Source organism: Adelges cooleyi, unplaced genomic scaffold (assembly GCF_023614345.1).
Source record: "Adelges cooleyi isolate 19-005CV unplaced genomic scaffold, UGA_ACOO_1.1 ACOO_flye_CR_arks_rails_tigmint_CR_PRNA_108, whole genome shotgun sequence".
NCBI lineage: Eukaryota > Metazoa > Arthropoda > Insecta > Hemiptera > Adelgidae > Adelges > Adelges cooleyi.
This window is the reverse complement of record NW_026095761.1, coordinates 2,174,781-2,194,146: the sequence shown is the minus strand read 5'-3', so window position 1 is coordinate 2,194,146 and position 19,366 is coordinate 2,174,781. Positions and strand designations below refer to the sequence as shown.

The following is a 19,366-nucleotide window of genomic DNA, read 5'->3' as shown; positions in this document are numbered from 1 at the left end:
AAATCAGAACGTGCTGATGTAGTGTTAAGGTCTGAAATGTCGGCCAGTTCCGTTTCATTAGGACACCCTATTAAATTTGACAAAATCGTATTTACTTCATCTGTTATTATTTTCAAAACTTCTTCAATCTGATCTTTATTAGGATTATTTAGACTATCATACAACGTTATTACTCTGTTTAACGTTTTGTCTTCGGTGTAACTGAAATTGAGCATTTCCATAATCAGGGACTTATAATTAACATTAAATGTATGATCGGTCGGTTCATATACAGCTAATTGCACCCAAATATAACAGTATAGTTTAACCCTAATTATATATATAAACGTTTTCTGAAATTCAATATGTTTAAACGGATCCTTCGTCCAGTTATGTGTAATTTCAAACTGATCATAGACCTTTTGACGACAAGCTGTGTACACACGCTCTATTGCATTCCAGTCAATAGTAACGTTCCATATTGGTTTAATCACAAACGATGTTTCATGCCATACACATCTTAAGGTTAAATAATTGAAGTCAAGAGGCAATGCAGGTATATTTTTATATAGTTCATGTTTTTCGTGATTCAGTTTATAAGATTCCTCAATTTTATTGAACCAATATGGTGGTTTAATTAATTCCTTCGACACAGGTTTTTTGTGTTTAAAATTTGTATGTTTCTTAACTTTGAAAATAAAACATCCCTCAAATTTATTTAACAGACTTGGCCTACTTACTGTACGACCAGGGATTTGTTGTCCATTATCTATGACTGTTAAATATTTATGTCCCATACACATTTCTATTAAATCGGCTAAAGGTTTTCGAAATTTTTCTAGATTTTGCCCTCTCATATGTAATTGTTGTACTTGGTCACCCTTAGCCGGTGACCACAGGGCGATATGTAGTTCCCAAAGCCATTTGAATACTATGAAATTCCCTTTGTATGCCATCGCTATCATAATGTATACATGCTCAGCAATTTCTTTAGTGTTCCGTTTTCGGTCATAATACAACTTGTACTGCAATATCATATATTGTGCACATTGAATTTCTTGTGACTTGCGATAGTATTTCAGTTGAGCGAGTACTTTATCATTTAGTGAATCTTCTGTGTTGCTGGTAGTCAATAATCGTATTTCGTCATCATTAAAGCCGATAGGAAGGTCCTTGAACGTTTTGTAAGTGTTAAGAAGTTCAATGAAATCGTTTGAATAATTCCCGACATTGATGTATTGTTTCCAAAACGCAACCTATAACATGACCATTTGTAATATTTAAATTAAAGCTAAATGTGTAATGTATAATAGATTAGTGTATGCAACATAAAATAAATCATTAGAACCGTTGTATGTTGGAATAGTAATTTATATAGATATAAAACATTGACTTGGTCGCTGTTAATGAACTAAATGGTAATTATCAAGCTCTTGTTCAATTTCTAATATAAAGATAGTTAAATATAAACAAAGAACACAAGTCTTGAATAGTTAAAGTTAAAAGGTAATAAATATAACTAAAAGAGAATTCTGTTTTGTATTTTTTATTTACCTTTGTTTCTTTTGGAATATCCAACTTTATTACTGCATAGCTTACTTCGTCGGCAATAGGTCTAAATACAAGTATATCAGTTAATGGAGATGATGTCACAGTCGTTAAATAAAAAACTAACTCTAGTATTAAAATTATAGAACACGAGTTTGTTGCCATTATAAATAATTTAGACTTTCATCATTTTTGTAATACGCTTATGTTGAAATGTATGTGAAAATTATGGAATAATGATATATAAACTGAAGAACTTTGAATAATTTGAAAATTTGTTTATTTTTTCAACATCAGCTAACAGTGTATACGTTTAAAGACATTAAAATGAACTTGCTGTTTTAATAGTTAATGTGTTTTCCCGCAGTTAAATAAATATATTTTCGTTTTTTTTTAATTTATGTATGCATACAAAATCAAAATAATGGTATCGAATCCAACACTTAAACGTGAGTTATATATTATAAGGCGTTTTTGCATTATACGATTTTATACAGGGTAAGAATAATAATATAGCCAGCTTTTTTCAATATAAAATATTTATATGTTTTTAACTAAAATTGTTGAAAACAAATTGTATTATGTTAAACTATTAGAAATGGTTTTTTATATTGGAGGATATGAAATATTGAAGATCAGTTATATAGGCTAGGTTTGAAAGTAACGTTGCAAACTACATATTTTTTAGGGTAAAAGGGTAAGGGTAAAAGAAGACTTTAATGTGATTTGTATTCTTATAATATACAACACACACCTATCCTGTCACTCCTTACCAATAACTTTCATTGATATTAACTGAACAATTATTTATTTAAAACGGCTTCTCAAATAGTAATTATTTTTTTAATAATAAGCATTTTGCATAAGAAAAATATAATATTATGAAATATTATGTAAGACGCTATGTTACTTCTGAACAATAACGATTTATTTTGAAAATTTAACAAAGATTTAATAATCTTATAAAGAAATACTGTAGTAGACAATTTTGATCGCGCTATATTGTGTATAAACTACAAAATTTTACTATACGAGTAAATAAGAATTATCTATTGTAAAACTATTAATCAACTATACTTGTTTGGCATTCATATAAATCTAGCTGCCTGTGTATCCGGCTTCGTTTGAGTACACAATTGCAACAAAGTACTTGCAAATTATGCATCATAATCTTTAAAAAACAATTGCTGCCCGTGTAAATACATACCGTGTACTGTGACATCACCGTTTCATTTATTGCTATGCTTTATGATACACGGCTTTTTTTTTGTTTTGTTGGCGAGTAAACAAATAGAGCTGATGGTTTTTCGAGACGGGAACATATAATTGACCATGCAAGAAGAATGGACTTATAGTTAAAAAAGTTGGTATAGCAGCTAGCCTGCTATGCCAACGACAACTAGGCCACTGACTTGAAAACATCTGTCTTGCTCCTACTTTTATACCTTAATACTATCTATTATTGTACAATAACATATATTTCTACTTCAAACGTAGTTTAACAGTAAATTTAAATATTACAATATAAAAGAAAATGTTCTCCTCGGTTAATAGGAATAATGTGTTTATTTATTTTCTAAAATACAAACGCCAAGCGGCTATTTTTACGTTAATTGTTAAAACTTAAGTAATAATTGTATTAAGCATTTTTATAGTTGTATTAGATGTATTTAAACCAATTTTCAGGAAACACAGCAAGCTGTGTATTTTTACTTCCGTTTATAAAGAACAATAAAACATCAAATGTTAATCCGTCTAACCTTCCATTAAACTGTCGTCCGATTTCAGTTATTTGCTCATCAATTTTGCTTAGAAAATCAGAACGTGACGATGGCGTGTTAATGGCTGAAATGTCGGCCAATTCAATTTTATTAGTACTTTCAAGTAAACTTGCCAAAATCGTATTTACTTCTTCTGTTATCATTTTTATAACTTCTTCAATCTGTTCTTTTTTAGGACTATATAGTTTATCATACAAAGTTATTACTTTGTTTAATGTTTTGTCTTCGATGTAACTGAACTTAAGCATATCCGCAATCAGGGACTTAAAATAAACATGAAATATATGATCAGTCGGTTTATATACAGATAGTTCCACCCAAATATAACAATATAGTTTTATCCTGATGATATCAATAAACGTTTGCTGAAATCGAATACCATGTTTAAACGGGTCCTTCGTCCAGTCATGTGTAATTTCAAACTGATCATCGACCTTTTGACGATCAATTTTGTACACATGCTCTATCCCAGGCCAGTCAATAGTAACTTTCGATATTGGTTTAATCAAAAACGATGTTTCATGCCATACACATCTTAAGGATAAATGATTGATACTGATAGGCAATGCAGGTGTATTTTTTTTATATAGTTCTTGTTTCTTGTGGTTCAATTGATAAAATTCTTCAATTGTATTGTAGAAATATGGCCTACTTAATTCCATTAAACCAGGTTTATTGTTTTTATTATTTCTGTGTTTCTTACCTTTGAAAATAACACATCCCAAAATTGTATTTAACAAACTTGGCCTACTTGCTGTACTATCTATGACTGAAATATATTTATGATGCACGCACAATCCCTCCAAATGGCTTAAAGGTCTTCGAAACTTTTCTAGATCATCCGCGATCATATTCAATGGTTGTACCGCATTATCCGTAGTCGGTGACCAAAGGCTGATATGTAATTCCCAAAGCCATTTAAATACTATGAATTTCCCTTTGTATGCCATCGCTATCATATTGTATACATGCTCAGAAATATCTTTAGTATTGCGTTTGGTGTCAAAATATAACTTGTAATGCAACGTCACATATTGTGCGCACTGAATTTCTTGACCCTTGCGGTAGTATTTCAATTGGGCAAGTATTTTATCATATAGTGAACCTTGTGTGTTGCTGGTAGTCAATAATCTTATTTCGTCATCATTAAAATTGATGGGAGGGTTCTTAAACGTCTTGTAAGTGTTCAGCAGTTTAATGAAATCCTTTGAATAGTTCCCAACATTGATGTATTGATTCAATAACGCAACCTAATAACATGACCATATGTAATCTTAAAATTAAAGCTAAATATTTAATGTAGGATAGGTTGTTTTATGCAACTTAAAATAAATCATTAGAGTCGTATCATCGAAGTGGAAACAGTTAATTGATATAGAGATAAAAATGGTAATTATCAAGCTGTTGTTCAATTTCAAATGTAAAGATAGTTAAGTATAAGCAAAGAAGACAAGTCTTAAAAAGTTTAATTTAATACGTAATAAATATGATTCCATGTAGAATATTGTTTTATTTACCTTTGTATCATTTGGAAAATCCAACTTACCGACTTCATTTCTAACCTCGTCGGCAATAGGTCTAAATACAAGTATATCAATTAATGGAGATGATGCCACAGTCGTTAAATAAAAAACCAATTCTAGTATTAAAATTAAAAGACACGAGTTTGTTGCCATTATGAATATTTTAAAGTCTAGTAGTTTAATTATTCTTGTAATGCGCTTATGCTGTAATGTAAGTGAAAATTATGGAATAATAATTTATAAACTCATGAACTTGAAAAATTTTACAACTTGAAAAATAACTCGACATCAACTATCGGCTTTTAGATACGTTTAAAAGCGTCAGACTAAATTTGCTTGTTTAATAGTTTATGCGATTTTCTGAAGTTCAAAATAAATATTTGTAGTTTAATGATACCCGTATATTATGTACACTATAACAAAATAATGGTATCGAATGTAAAACTTGAACGTGAGTAATATATTATAAGGCGTTTTCGCAGTATACGATTTTATACATAAGTGTTATGCAGACTATGTAGATACAGTTTTATTAAAGCATGACCCCAAAAAAAAATAAAAAAACATGTTATTTTTAAAACAACAAAACGCTTATAATATGCTATACCATATTACAAATGTTATACCGCCAATACTTTGTAAATTTATATGTTTGTTGATTTAAGAAAAAACCGGCAAAACTGTTCCAACTAATCATAGTTTCATTTATTTTTCTTAAATTAACGTCCTGCTAAAAAGTGAAAATATATTTTTCATCTAAATTTTCCCGTGACATTTTACTAGTGAGACGGTTGAGGTGTCTAAATGAACTGATACAATTTTGGTGCAAGTCACGTGATTTTTTCTTGTCAACAATAATTTTTTCAAGGTTACTCTAAAGTATAACCATCAGTATAGTTAAATGGAGTCGATTCGATATTTAGGAAATTATGTGCCGATGATTTGAGAGCAGTTTTTTTTTGTGTCTGGACCCTCGATATTCCCCCCTTAACCGCGAAGCGATTCCTCCATGTAAGCAATTTCTTCATATGAATAAGAAATCGTAACTTTAAGATACTTTTTGGCATAAAAATTTAAAGTTTCCCTTTAAAAATTAAGAGGAACACCCTATAAACTCACACTCTTTTTACCTTATAATTACGGCGCGCCAGTTAGGTGGAAAGCTCTTTATCATAGAGCTATAATTTATAAATATAGGATTATAGGTCTATGATTTTAAACGATTTGTTAGATCCTGAAGTTAGAGCCAAGTTAAACTAATGTCAAATCAAATATATGTGTTTATGAAGCCTATGGTAGACAAGTGATACGATATAAAGAAAAATTAATATTTCTTATTAAACCCAGTGAGATTTCGAGTGGTTGACGATAAGTCGATCACCATGTATTATCACATAATACAATAATTTAAATAATGTTATTTCAACCTTTTAGTCATAAAAATACATACAGAACCCTTATAAGTTAAATCATAAATATAATATGCATTCAACTTGCGTTATAAAGTTTATTTCAACCAAAGTTCACACAAATTGTTAAAGATTTTTTTTCTTTCATTGTAATATACGATATTTTTTCAACTATTTCAATAGTGATATTTTCTATCTTATCGAAAACAAGTTGTTTTTCATAAAAACTGTTTTAATATATATAATGGGATATTATAATATAAAAATAATTATAATTTAGGCTTTGTACATTATTGGATATCGATAGGAGAAGGAATTACAATCTAATTCGAAATTTATATTATTATACAACTATTCGAATATTCAAATGTTTAAAATAATATAAATATAATTAGTGAAACATCAAGATGCTAACGTGCAAGAAATAAAATAGGTCAAACATTTAAATACAAAAACAACAGCAAAAACATTAAGATAACATTTTTAAACATACGTATTGTCATAGGAAAGAAGTATCTATTTTAAGTATTAATTTTTTATTCAACTTTTATAACGCATATCGGATTCATTTTTGTAAAATAACATATATTTCTACTTTAACCGTTTCGTTAAGTTCAAACGTAGATAAACAATAAATTTAAATACTTGAATAAAAAAAAACACGTTCTCGGACACGGTGAAAAGGAATATGTGTTTATTTATTTTTATAATATAAATTCCAAACGACTTTTTTTATATTAACTATTATAACTTTAGTAACAATTGTATTCAGCATTTGTATAGGGGTTTAGATGTATTAAAATCAATTTTCAGGAAACACAGCAAGCTGTGTATTTTTACTTCCGTTTATAAAGAACAATAGAACATCAAATGTTAATCCGTCTAACATTCCATTAAACTGTCGTCCGATTTCAGTTAATTGCTTATCAATTTCGTATAAAAAATCAGAACGTGATGATGGCGTGTTAATGTCTGAAAGGTCGGCCAATTCAATTTTATTAGTACTTTCAAGTAAACTTGCCAAAATCGTATTTACTTCTTCTGTTATCATTTTTATAACTTCTTCAATCTGTTCTTTTTTAGGACTATATAGTTTATCATACAAAGTTATTACTTTGTTTAATGTTTTGTCTTCGGTGTAACTGAACTTAAGCATATCCGCAATCAGGGACTTAAAATAAACATGAAATATATGAACAGTCGGTTTATATACAGATAGTTCCACCCAAATATAACAATATAGTTTTATCCTGATGATATCAATAAACGTTTGCTGAAATCGAATACCATGTTTAAACGGGTCCTTCGTCCAGTCATGTGTAATTTCAAACTGATCATAGACCTTTTGACGATCAATTTTGTACACATGCTCTATCCCAGGCCAGTCAATAGTAACTTTCGATATTGGTTTAATCAAAAACGAGGTTTCATGCCATACACATCTTAAGGATAAATGATTGATACTGATAGGCAATGCAGGTGTATTTTTTTTATATAATTCGTGTTTCTTGTAGTTCAATTGATAAAATTCTTCAATTGTATTGTAGAAATATGGCCTACTTAATTCCATTAAACCAGGTTTATTGTTTTTAATATTTCTGTGTTTCTTACCTTTGAAAATAACACATCCCAAAAATGCATTTAACAAACTTGGCCTACTTGCTGTACTATCTATGACTGGAATATATTTATGTTGCACGCACAATCCTTCCAAATGGCTTAAAGGTCTTCGAAACTTTTCTAGATCATCCGCGATCATATTCAATGGTTGTACCGCATTATCCGTAGTCGGTGACCAAAGGCTGATATATAATTCCCAAAGCCATTTAAATACTATGAATTTCCCTTTGTATGCCATCGCTATCATATTGTATACATGCTCAGAAATATCTTTAGTATTGCGTTTGGTGTCAAAATATAACTTGTAATGCAACGTCACATATTGTGCGCACTGAATTTCTTGACCCTTGCGGTAGTATTTCAATTGGGCAAGTATTTTATCATATAGTGAATCTTGTGTGTTGCTGGTAGTCAATAATCTTATTTCGTCATCATTAAAATTGATGGGAGGGTTCTTAAACGTCTTGTAAGTGTTCAGCAGTTTAATGAAATCCTTTGAATAGTTCCCAACATTGATGTATTGATTCAATAACGCAACCTAATAACATGACCATATGTAACATTAAAATTAAGCTAAATGTGTAATGTATAATATATTATTGTATGCAGCTTAAACTAAATCATTAGAATCGTTGGAATTTGGAACAGTTAATTTATAAAGAAATGGAAACATTGTCATGGTCCTTGTTAACGATCCAAGTTGTAATTATCAAGCTGTTGTTCAATTTCAAATGTAAAGATAGTTAAATAATATAAGCAAAGAAGACAAGTCTTAAAAAGTTTAATTTAATACTTAATAAATATGATTCCATGTAGAATATTGTTTTGTTTACCTTTGTATCATCTGGAAAATCCAACTTCCCGACTTCATTTCTTACCTCGTCGGCAATAGGTCTATTTACAAGTGTATCAATTAATGTAGATGATGTCACAATCGTTAAAGAAAAAACCAACTCTAGTATTAAAATTAAAAGACATGAGTTTGCTGCCATTATGAACAATTTCGTTTAGTACTTTATTATTTTTGTAATGCGCTTATATTTTAATGTATGTGAAAATGATGGGACAATAATAATTTATTGACTCAACAACTTGGAAAATTATACAATTTAAAAAAATATTCGACATCAGCTATCGGCTAGAGGATACGTTTAAATGCGTTGGACTGAATTTGCTTGTTGATTAGTTTGTGTTTTTCCGAAGTTTAATATAAATGTTTTTTAAAACCTGTGTAATGTGTACACAACAACAAAATAACGGTATTGAATCCAACACTTGCACACGAGTAGTATATTATTAGGTGTTTTATAACATTTAATACAGGGTAATAATAATAATAACCTAATAATATAGCCAGATTTTTTTTTATTTGCATCCGCCACACACACCAATGAACTAGCCCTGTTACTCTTTAAAAAAAAAAATTAAGGAAGAATATATATGTTTTTCTTTTGCAAAAAAAAACTTGTTTAAATTACTGAAATCTTAGTACATTATTGGACTTAAATCTTATTCTATTAATATTTGTGTGCAACCAAATATTGGACGCGTAAAATTTCATATTATAATTGAATAATAGTTGTAGATATTTTATAAAAATAAGGAATACGATAAAAGACATTATAAATATATGCGTTACAATTTAAATTTCAAAAGTTGCCATAAAAAAAATTAAGTTGGAAGGGAGGTTAAAAAAAACAATTGTGGTAAATTGAGATCCATTGCATAAAAATACTATGTAAAGAAAAAATAAAATTTCTTGTTAAACCCAGTAAAATATTGAGTGATCAACGATAAGTTTTGTTCTATCACATAACATAATATTTCACCCTTTTAGTCTTAAAAATACATGCAGATCTCTTATAAGCTTAATCATAAATATAATATGCACTCAACTTGCGTTATAAGGTTTATTTCAATCTTATGTTCACACAAATTGTTAACGATTTGTTTTCATACATTGTAATATACAATATTTTTTCAACTATTTTTATAATTTTATTTTCTACCTTATCGAAAACAAGATATTTTTCACAAAAACTATTGTAATATAAATTAACAGCTCTAGGTATAATACAAACATTTGTTATGTTATATGTGTAATCAAATGTTTGAACTATATATTTTCTTGCATTGTAAAACCATGTATCATAGTAAAATACTCAAAATACCAAAAAAAAAAACCGAAAAAATACAAAGCTAAAATATCACAGCGCCCAATTATATTAGAAAAATAATTATAATTTAGTTTTTACCTTTAGGAACTTACCATTTGTTTACATTACAACAGTCGCTGTTAAAAAACGCTTGGTTGATAAACATAATAATCCATATGGATTACAATACATTAACTGTATGTAAATTTAAAAAAAAAATAGGTACTCGCACAGTATTTAACAATTATAAAAGCGTTTGAAAGGGTCGAGTAGTTTATCATATATGTAATAGTATATTTATTGAAAATTGTATAGCTTTCGAAAATTCGGGTTGTCGATTTTATCTTATATAAGCTAAGACAAAATATATCTATCTTCTCATTTTCAGTGTGTAGCATTTCAATGTTTTAACTATTGTTCCGGCATAAAGTTGTGTACATTGTTATTTGTACATACTTAATTAGTTACTCTATCAAATTTCAATAAAATTGTATAAAACTATACATAGAGTTTACCGATCAAATTTATTTTTTATCTTATGACTAAAGCAACAATAATACCTATCACGTACAATACACATTATTTAGCAAGTGTTATTCAGACTATGTACATATAGTTTTATTAAAGTATGACTCAAAAAAACAGTGTTATTTGTAAAACAACAAAACGCTACCAATATGTATCTATATGATAATAAAACACTCGTGTTGCCATAATCATAATTTATAAAAAAAAAAATGCTATTATAAACAAATTATTGAAATATTACCTACCCTCGACACTCGGACCTCTCCCTCTAATATCAGTCCATTTCTTTAGATATAGGTCTATCACTTAAAAACGTTTATAATATGTTCTGCTTAAAATGTGACAATATATTTTTTATCCGACTTTTCCCCTAACATTTTACTAGTATGACTGTTGAGTTGTCTAAATAAACTGATAACAATTTTGGTGCAAATCACGTGTTCTATTTATTTCATAGAACATTTTTTGAAGGTTACTTTAAATTATAACCATCAGCACAGTTTAATGGGATCAATTTATTAGAGCTCAATTAAACTAAATTCATATCAAATATATTATGTGTTTATGAAACATATGGTCAGAATTGCACTACGAGGAACGCCCTAAAGAGAGGGTGGATGATAACGAAGCAAAGGACACAGTTAAAAGGAATGTGTGTTTATTTAATTATTATAATATATACGTCAAACAGATTTTTTTGTATTAGTTATTATAACTTTAGTAACTATTGTTTGTAGTATTATGATATTTGTATTCGATGCATTCAAATCAATTTCCAGGGAAAACCGAAAGATGAGTATTTTTACTTCCATCAATAAAGAACGATAAAACATCAAGTGTTAGTCCTTTTAATTTTGGTTTATACCATCCTTCTAATTCTTGTAAATGTGTTTCAATTGCGTTTCTAATAACAGATGGTGCGACTTTATTAATCTTTGAAATGTCGACCAATTCAGTTTTATTAGTATGCCCAATTAAATATGTCAAAATCCTATTTACTTCATCAACAATTATTTTCAAAACTTCTTTAATCTGCCCTTGATTTGGTTCATCACAGAACGTTAATACTTGGTTTAACGTTTTGTCTTCAATGTAGCTGATCTCAAGCAAGTTTGCAATCAGTTTCTTGACAGTATTACTAATTATATGGACGCTAGGATTGGTATACAGTGTCACCCAAATGAAACAATATAGTTTTACCCTGAAAATATCTATAAACATTTGCTGAAATTTAATATGTCTAAACGGATCGTTCGTCCAATCTTGCTTAACATTAAACTGATCATAGACCTTTCTAAGCTCACAATTGTGCCTTTCCTTAATCACATCCCAGTCAATATCAACATAAGGCATTGGTCTAATCAAAACCGATTCTTGACTCCAAAAGTTCATAAAGAATAAATGTGAGGTGATAGGGAGCAAAGGTTTCTTGTAATTATAATGTATATGTTTATCAACGTTTAAAGTATGACATTCCTCAATTTTCCTACTTGTTGTATGATTAGGGTCTTGTAGAAGTTTAAACATGTCCGTTGTGTATTTATGTTCTGCGCACATACCCACCAAATCAGCTAAAGGTTTTCGAAACTGTTCTAGATCACACTCGACTCTATCCATATTTAATGATTGTGCCACAAGGTATAATGAAGGTGTCCATAGGTTGATATGTAATTTCCAAAGCCAGTCGAACACTATAAATTTCCCTTTGTATGCCATCACTATCATATTATCTACATGGTTAAAAATGCCTATATTATCCCGAGTTGTCCCATATAAAATGTACTGCAATATCACATATTGTGCGCATTGAATTTCTTGACCTTTGCGGTAGTATTTCAGTTGAGCAAGTGTTTTAACATTTAATGAATCTTCTGTGTTGCTGGTCAATATTCTTATTTCGGCTGCATGAAAACTGATGGGAAGGTCCTTAAATGTCTTGTAAGTGTTCAGCAGTTCAATGAAATCCTTTGAGTAGTTTCCAACATTGATGTATTGCTTCAAAAACGCAACCTGACAACATAGACATTTGTAATATTACAAATAAAGTTAAATGTATAATGTATAATAAGTGATTGTATGCAACTTAAGCTATATCACTAAAATCGTTGGAAGTTGGAACAGTTAATTTATATAGAAAAGGAGACATTGACATGGTTCCTGTTCGTATACCAAATGGTAATTATCATGCTGTTGTTCAATTTCTAGTATAAAGACAGTTAAATACCAAATTCATTGCATTTTTCAACTAGTGCTTTATCTAATGACCTAAAAGGGATTTTTACATTTGATTTTAGTATTAAATAAGTTATCTTTTGGATTTCCTATTTTATGTTATTTAACGTGGATATTGATTGAGTATATTCGGGTTACAGGGAAATCGATTTTTAACAATCAATAAAGCATGCCTTTTAACATTTAGTATCAGTATTTAACACTGCCGGTATGTTTTAGGGTATTTTTATTGGAACAGACAGTAGACAAGTCTTAAATATTTATAGTTATTACGTAATAAATATGATGACATGTTTTATATTTTGTTTTACCTTTGTTTCTTTTGATAAACAATAAATTTAAATACTTGAATAAAAAAAAACACGTTCTCGGACACGGTGAAAAGGAATATGTGTTTATTTATTTTTATAATATAAATTCCAAACGACTTTTTTTATATTAACTATTATAACTTTAGTAACAATTGTATTCAGCATTTGTATAGGGGTTTAGATGTATTAAAATCAATTTTCAGGAAACACAGCAAGCTGTGTATTTTTACTTCCGTTTATAAAGAACAATAGAACATCAAATGTTAATCCGTCTAACATTCCATTAAACTGTCGTCCGATTTCAGTTAATTGCTTTTCAATTTCGTCTAAAAAATCAGAACGTGATGATGGCGTGTTAATGTCTGAAAGGTCGGCCAATTCAATTTTATTAGTACTTTCAAGTAAACTTGCCAAAGTAGTGTTTACTTCTTCTGTTAGAATTTTTAAAACTTCTTCAATCTGATCTTTTTTAGGACAAAATAGTTTATCATACAAAGTTATTACTTTGTTTAATGTTTTGTCTTCGATGTAACTGAACTTAAGCATATCCGCAATCAGGGACTTAAAATAAACATGAAATATATGATCAGTCGGTTTATATACAGATAGTTCCACCCAAATATAACAATATAGTTTTATCCTGATGATATCAATAAACGTTTGCTGAAATCGAATACCATGTTTAAACGGGTCCTTCGTCCAGTCATGTGTAATTTCAAACTGATCATAGACCTTTTGACGATCAATTTCGTACACATGCTCTATCCCAGGCCAGTCAATAGTAACTTTCGATATTGGTTCAATCAAAAGAGATGTTTCATGCCATACACATCTTAAGCATAAATGATTGACACTGATAGGCAATGCAGGTGTATTTTTTTTATATAGTTTATGTTTCTTGTGGTTAAATTGATAAAATTCTTCAATTGTATTGTAGAAATATGGCCTACTTAATTCCATTAAACCAGGTTTATTGTTTTTAATATTTCTGTGTTTCTTACCTTTGAAAATAACACGTCCCAAAAATGTATCTAACAAACTTGGCCTACTTGCTGAACTATCTATGACTGGAATATATTTATGTTGCACGCACAATCCTTCCAAATGGCTTAAAGGTCTTCGAAACTTTTCTAGATCATCCGCGATCATATTCAATGGTTGTACCGCATTATCCGTAGTCGGTGACCAAAGGCTGATATATAACTCCCAAAGCCATTTAAATACTATGAATTTCCCTTTGTATGCCATCGCTATCATATTGTATACATGCTCAGAAATATCTTTAGTATTGCGTTTGGTGTCAAAATATAACTTGTAATGCAACGTCACATATTGTGCGCACTGAATTTCTTGACCCTTGCGGTAGTATTTCAATTGGGCGAGTATTTTATCATATAGTGAATCTTGTGTGTTGCTGGTAGTCAATAATCTTATTTCGTCATCATTAAAATTGATGGGAGGGTTCTTAAACGTCTTGTAAGTGTTCAGCAGTTTAATGAAATCCTTTGAATAGTTCCCAACATTGATGTATTGATTCAATAACGCAACCTAATAACATGACCATATGTAACATTAAAATTAAGCTAAATGTGTAATGTATAATATATTATTGTATGCAGCTTAAACTAAATCATTAGAATCGTTGGAATTTGGAACAGTTAATTTATAAAGAAATGGAAACATTGTCATGGTCCTTGTTAACGATCCAAGTTGTAATTATCAAGCTGTTGTTCAATTTCAAATGTAAAGATAGTTAAATAATATAAGCAAAGAAGACAAGTCTTAAAAAGTTTAATTTAATACTTAATAAATATGATTCCATGTAGAATATTGTTTTGTTTACCTTTGTATCATCTGGAAAATCCAACTTCCCGACTTCATTTCTTACCTCGTCGGCAATAGGTCTATTTACAAGTGTATCAATTAATGTAGATGATGTCACAATCGTTAAAGAAAAAACCAACTCTAGTATTAAAATTAAAAGACATGAGTTTGCTGCCATTATGAACAATTTCGTTTAGTACTTTATTATTTTTGTAATGCGCTTATATTTTAATGTATGTGAAAATGATGGGACAATAATAATTTATTGACTCAACAACTTGGAAAATTATACAATTTAAAAAAATATTCGACATCAGCTATCGGCTAGAGGATACGTTTAAATGCGTTGGACTGAATTTGCTTGTTGATTAGTTTGTGTTTTTCCGAAGTTTAATATAAATGTTTTTTAAAACCTGTGTAATGTGTACACAACAACAAAATAACGGTATTGAATCCAACACTTGCACACGAGTAGTATATTATTAGGTGTTTTATAACATTTAATACAGGGTAATAATAATAATAATAATATAGCCAGATTTTTTTTTATTTGCATCCGCCACACACACTAATGAACTAGCCCTGTTACTCTTTAAAAAAAAAAATTAAGGAGAAGAATATATATGTTTTTCTTTTGCAAAAAAAAACTTGTTTAAATTACTGAAATCTTAGTACATTATTGGACTTAAATCTTATTCTATTAATATTTGTGTGCAACCAAATATTGGACGCGTAAAATTTCATATTATAATTGAATAATAGTTGTAGATATTTTATAAAAATAAGGAATACGATAAAAAACATTATAAATATATGCGTTACAATTTAAATTTCAAAAGTTGCCATAAAAAAAATTAAGTTGGAAGGGAGGTTAAAAAAAACAATTGTGGTAAATTGAGATCCATTGCATAAAAATACTATGTAAAGAAAAAATAAAATTTCTTGTTAAACCCAGTAAAATATTGAGTGATCAACGATAAGTTTTGTTCTATCACATAACATAATATTTCACCCTTTTAGTCTTAAAAATACATGCAGATCTCTTATAAGCTTAATCATAAATATAATATGCACTCAACTTGCGTTATAAGGTTTATTTCAATCTTATGTTCACACAAATTGTTAACGATTTGTTTTCATACATTGTAATATACAATATTTTTTCAACTATTTTTATAATTTTATTTTCTACCTTATCGAAAACAAGATATTTTTCACAAAAACTATTGTAATATAAATTAACAGCTCTAGGTATAATGCAAACATTTGTTATGTTATATGTGTACTCAAATGTTTGAACTATATATTTTCTTGCATTGTAAAACCATGTATCATAGTAAAATACTCAAAATACCAAAAACAAACCGAAAAAATACAAAGCTAAAATATCACAGCGCCCAATTATATTAGAAAAATAATTATAATTTAGTTTTTACCTTTAGGAACTTACCATTTGTTTACATTACAACAGTCGCTGTTAAAAAACGCTTGGTTTTGATAAAACATAATAATACCATATTGGATTTCAATACATTAACTGTATGTAAATTTAAAAAAAAAATAGGTACTCGCCACAGTTATTATAACAATTATAAGAGCGTTTGAAAGGGTCGAGTTAGTTTATCATATATGTAATAGTATATTTATTGAAAATTGTATAGCTTTCGAAAATTCGGGTTGTCGATTTTATCTTATATAAAGCTAAGACAAAATATATCTATCTTCTCATTTTCAGTGTGTAGCATTTTAAATGTTTTAACTATTTTCCGGCATAAAGTTGTGTACATTGTTATTTGTACATACTTAATTAGTTACTCTATCAAATTTCAATAAAATTGTATAAAACTATACATAGAGTTTACCGATCAAATTTATTTTTTATCTTATACTAAAACTTATGACTAAAGCAACAATAATACCTATCACGTACAATACACATTATTTAGCAAGTGTTATTCAGACTATGTACATATAGTTTTATTAAAGTATGACTCAAAAAAACAGTGTTATTTGTAAAACAACAAAACGCTACCAATATGTATCTATATGATAATAAAACACTCGTGTTGCCATAATCATAATTTATAAAAAAAAAATGCTATTATAAACAAATTATTGAAATATTACCTACCCTCGACACTCGGACCTCTCCCTCTAATATCAGTCCATTTCTTTAGATATAGGTCTATCACTTAAAAACGTTTATAATATGTTCTGCTTAAAATGTGACAATATATTTTTTATCCGACTTTTCCCCTAACATTTTACTAGTATGACTGTTGAGTTGTCTAAATAAACTGATAACAATTTTGGTGCAAATCACCTGTTCTATTTATTTCATAGAACATTTTTTGAAGTTTACTTTAAATTATAACCATCAGCACAGTTTAATGGGATCTATTTATTAGAGCTCAATTAAACTAAATTCATATCAAATATATTATGTGTTTATGAAACATATGGTCACAATTGCACTACGAGGAACGCCCTAAAGAGATGGTGGATGATAACGAAGCAAAGGACACAGTTAAAAGGAATGTGTGTTTATTTAATTATTATAATGTATACGTCAAACAGATTTTTTTGTATTAGTTATTATAACTTTAGTAACTATTGTTTGTAGTATTATGATATTCGTATTCGATGTATTCAAATCAATTTCCAGGGAAAACCGAAAGATGAGTATTTTTACTTCCATCAACAAAGAACGATAAAACATCAAGTGTTAGTCCTTTTAATTTTGGTTTATACCATCCTTCTAATTCTTGTAAATGTGTTTCAATTGCGTTTCTAATAACAGATGGTGCGACTTTATTAATCTTTGAAATGTCGACCAATTCAGTTTTATTAGTATGCCCAATTAAATATGTCAAAATCCTATTTACTTCATCAACAATTATTTTCAAAACTTCTTTAATCTGCCCTTGATTTGGTTCATCACAGAACGTTAATACTTGGTTTAACGTTTTGTCTTCAATGTAGCTGATCTCAAGCAAGTTTGCAATCAGTTTCTTGACAGTATTACTAATTATATGGACGCTAGGATTGGTATACAGTGTCACCCAAATGAAACAATATAGTTTTACCCTGAAAATATCTATAAACATTTGCTGAAATTTAATATGTCTAAACGGATCGTTCGTCCAATCTTGCTTAACATTAAACTGATCATAGACCTTTCTAAGCTCACAATTGTGCCTTTCCTTAATCACATCCCAGTCAATATCAACATAAGGCATTGGTCTAATCAAAACCGATTCTTGACTCCAAAAGTTCATAAAGAATAAATGTGAGGTGATAGGGAGCAAAGGTTTCTTGTAATTATAATGTATATGTTTATCAACGTTTAAAGTATGACATTCCTCAATTTTCCTACTTGTTGTATGATTAGGGTCTTGTAGAAGTTTAAACATGTCCGTTGTGTATTTATGTTCTGCGCACATACCCACCAAATCAGCTAAAGGTTTTCGAAACTGTTCTAGATCACACTCGACTCTATCCATATTTAATGATTGTGCCACAAGGTATAATGAAGGTGTCCATAGGTTGATATGTAATTTCCAAAGCCAGTCGAACACTATAAATTTCCCTTTGTATGCCATCACTATCATATTATCTACATGGTTAAAAATGCCTATATTATCCCGAGTTGTCCCATATAAAATGTACTGCAATATCACATATTGTGCGCATTGAATTTCTTGACCTTTGCGGTAGTATTTCAGTTGAGCAAGTGTTTTAACATTTAATGAATCTTCTGTGTTGCTGGTCAATATTCTTATTTCGGCTGCATTAAAACTGATGGGAAGGTCCTTAAATGTCTTGTAAGTGTTCAGTAGTTCAATGAAATCCTTTGTGTAGTTTCCAACATTGATGTATTGCTTCAAAAACGCAACCTGACAACATAGACATTTGTAATATTACAAATTAAGTTAAATGTATAATGTATAATAAGTGATTGTATGCAACTTAAGCTATATCACTAAAATCGTTGGAAGTTGGAACAGTTAATTTATATAGAAAAGGAGACATTGACATGGTTCCTGTTCGTATACCAAATGGTGATTATCATGCTGTTGTTCAATTTCTAGTATAAAGACAGTTAAATACCAAATTCATTGCATTTTTCAACTAGTGCTTTATCTAATGACCTAAAAGAGATTTTTACATTTGATTTTAGTATTAAATAAGTTATCTTTTGGATTTCCTATTTTATGTTATTTAACGTGGATATTGATTGAGTATATTCGGGTTACAGGGAAATCGATTTTTAACAATCAATAAAGCATGCCATTTAACATTTAGTATCATCAGTATTTAACACTGCCGGTATGTTTTAGGGTATTTTTATTAGAACAGACAGTAGACAAGTCTTAAATATTTATAGTTATTACGTAATAAATATGATGACATGTTTTATATTTTGTTTTACCTTTGTTTCTTTTGATAAACAAT

General features: G+C 29.0%; 4 protein-coding genes across 4 annotated transcripts in view; all 4 read right to left on the bottom strand.

The window, feature by feature from the left end:
• Positions 1 to 57: 57 nt before the first annotated feature.
• LOC126840386 (uncharacterized) lies at positions 58 to 5,119 on the bottom strand. Its single transcript, XM_050576076.1, has 3 exons — positions 4,826 to 5,119; positions 388 to 1,235; positions 58 to 67 (listed from the first exon to the last, which is right to left on the bottom strand). Exons 1-3 carry the CDS (start codon positions 4,982 to 4,984, stop codon positions 58 to 60), a joined length of 1,017 nt encoding a protein of 338 aa, XP_050432033.1. The 5' UTR covers positions 4,985 to 5,119.
• A 1,896-nt stretch (positions 5,120 to 7,015) lies between these two features.
• Positions 7,016 to 8,987, bottom strand: LOC126847421 (uncharacterized). Its single transcript, XM_050587634.1, has 2 exons — positions 8,694 to 8,987; positions 7,016 to 8,398 (listed from the first exon to the last, which is right to left on the bottom strand). Exons 1-2 carry the CDS (start codon positions 8,850 to 8,852, stop codon positions 7,043 to 7,045), a joined length of 1,515 nt encoding a protein of 504 aa, XP_050443591.1. The 5' UTR covers positions 8,853 to 8,987; the 3' UTR covers positions 7,016 to 7,042.
• A 2,325-nt stretch (positions 8,988 to 11,312) lies between these two features.
• The window catches only part of LOC126840377 (uncharacterized), an 86,094-nt gene continuing 78,040 nt past the window's right edge, over positions 11,313 to 19,366 (bottom strand). The window contains exon 2 of the mRNA XM_050576064.1: positions 11,313 to 12,554. Within this exon, the coding sequence (XP_050432021.1) occupies positions 11,313 to 12,269 (957 nt within the window). The 5' untranslated portion in view covers positions 12,270 to 12,554. The remainder of the gene's footprint in view (positions 12,555 to 19,366) is intronic.
• On the bottom strand, positions 13,253 to 15,341 carry LOC126847420 (uncharacterized). The gene is made up of 2 exons (XM_050587633.1): positions 14,931 to 15,341; positions 13,253 to 14,635 (listed from the first exon to the last, which is right to left on the bottom strand). The coding sequence occupies exons 1-2, from the start codon at positions 15,087 to 15,089 to the stop codon at positions 13,280 to 13,282; spliced, it is 1,515 nt and encodes a 504-aa protein (XP_050443590.1). The 5' UTR covers positions 15,090 to 15,341; the 3' UTR covers positions 13,253 to 13,279.

Excerpts from the sequence above, each read along its gene's own strand:
- LOC126840386 (XM_050576076.1), bottom strand. The coding sequence starts at position 4,984 with ATGGCAACAAACTCGTGTCTTTTAATTTTAATACTAGAATTGGTTTTT. Across the intron at positions 1,236-4,825 it reads ATTTTCCAAATGATACAAAG|GTTGCGTTTTGGAAACAATA; the intron begins GTAAATAAAACA and ends GTCATGTTATAG.
- LOC126847421 (XM_050587634.1), bottom strand. The coding sequence starts at position 8,852 with ATGGCAGCAAACTCATGTCTTTTAATTTTAATACTAGAGTTGGTTTTT. Across the intron at positions 8,399-8,693 it reads ATTTTCCAGATGATACAAAG|GTTGCGTTATTGAATCAATA; the intron begins GTAAACAAAACA and ends TCATGTTATTAG.
- LOC126847420 (XM_050587633.1), bottom strand. The coding sequence starts at position 15,089 with ATGGCAGCAAACTCATGTCTTTTAATTTTAATACTAGAGTTGGTTTTT. Across the intron at positions 14,636-14,930 it reads ATTTTCCAGATGATACAAAG|GTTGCGTTATTGAATCAATA; the intron begins GTAAACAAAACA and ends TCATGTTATTAG.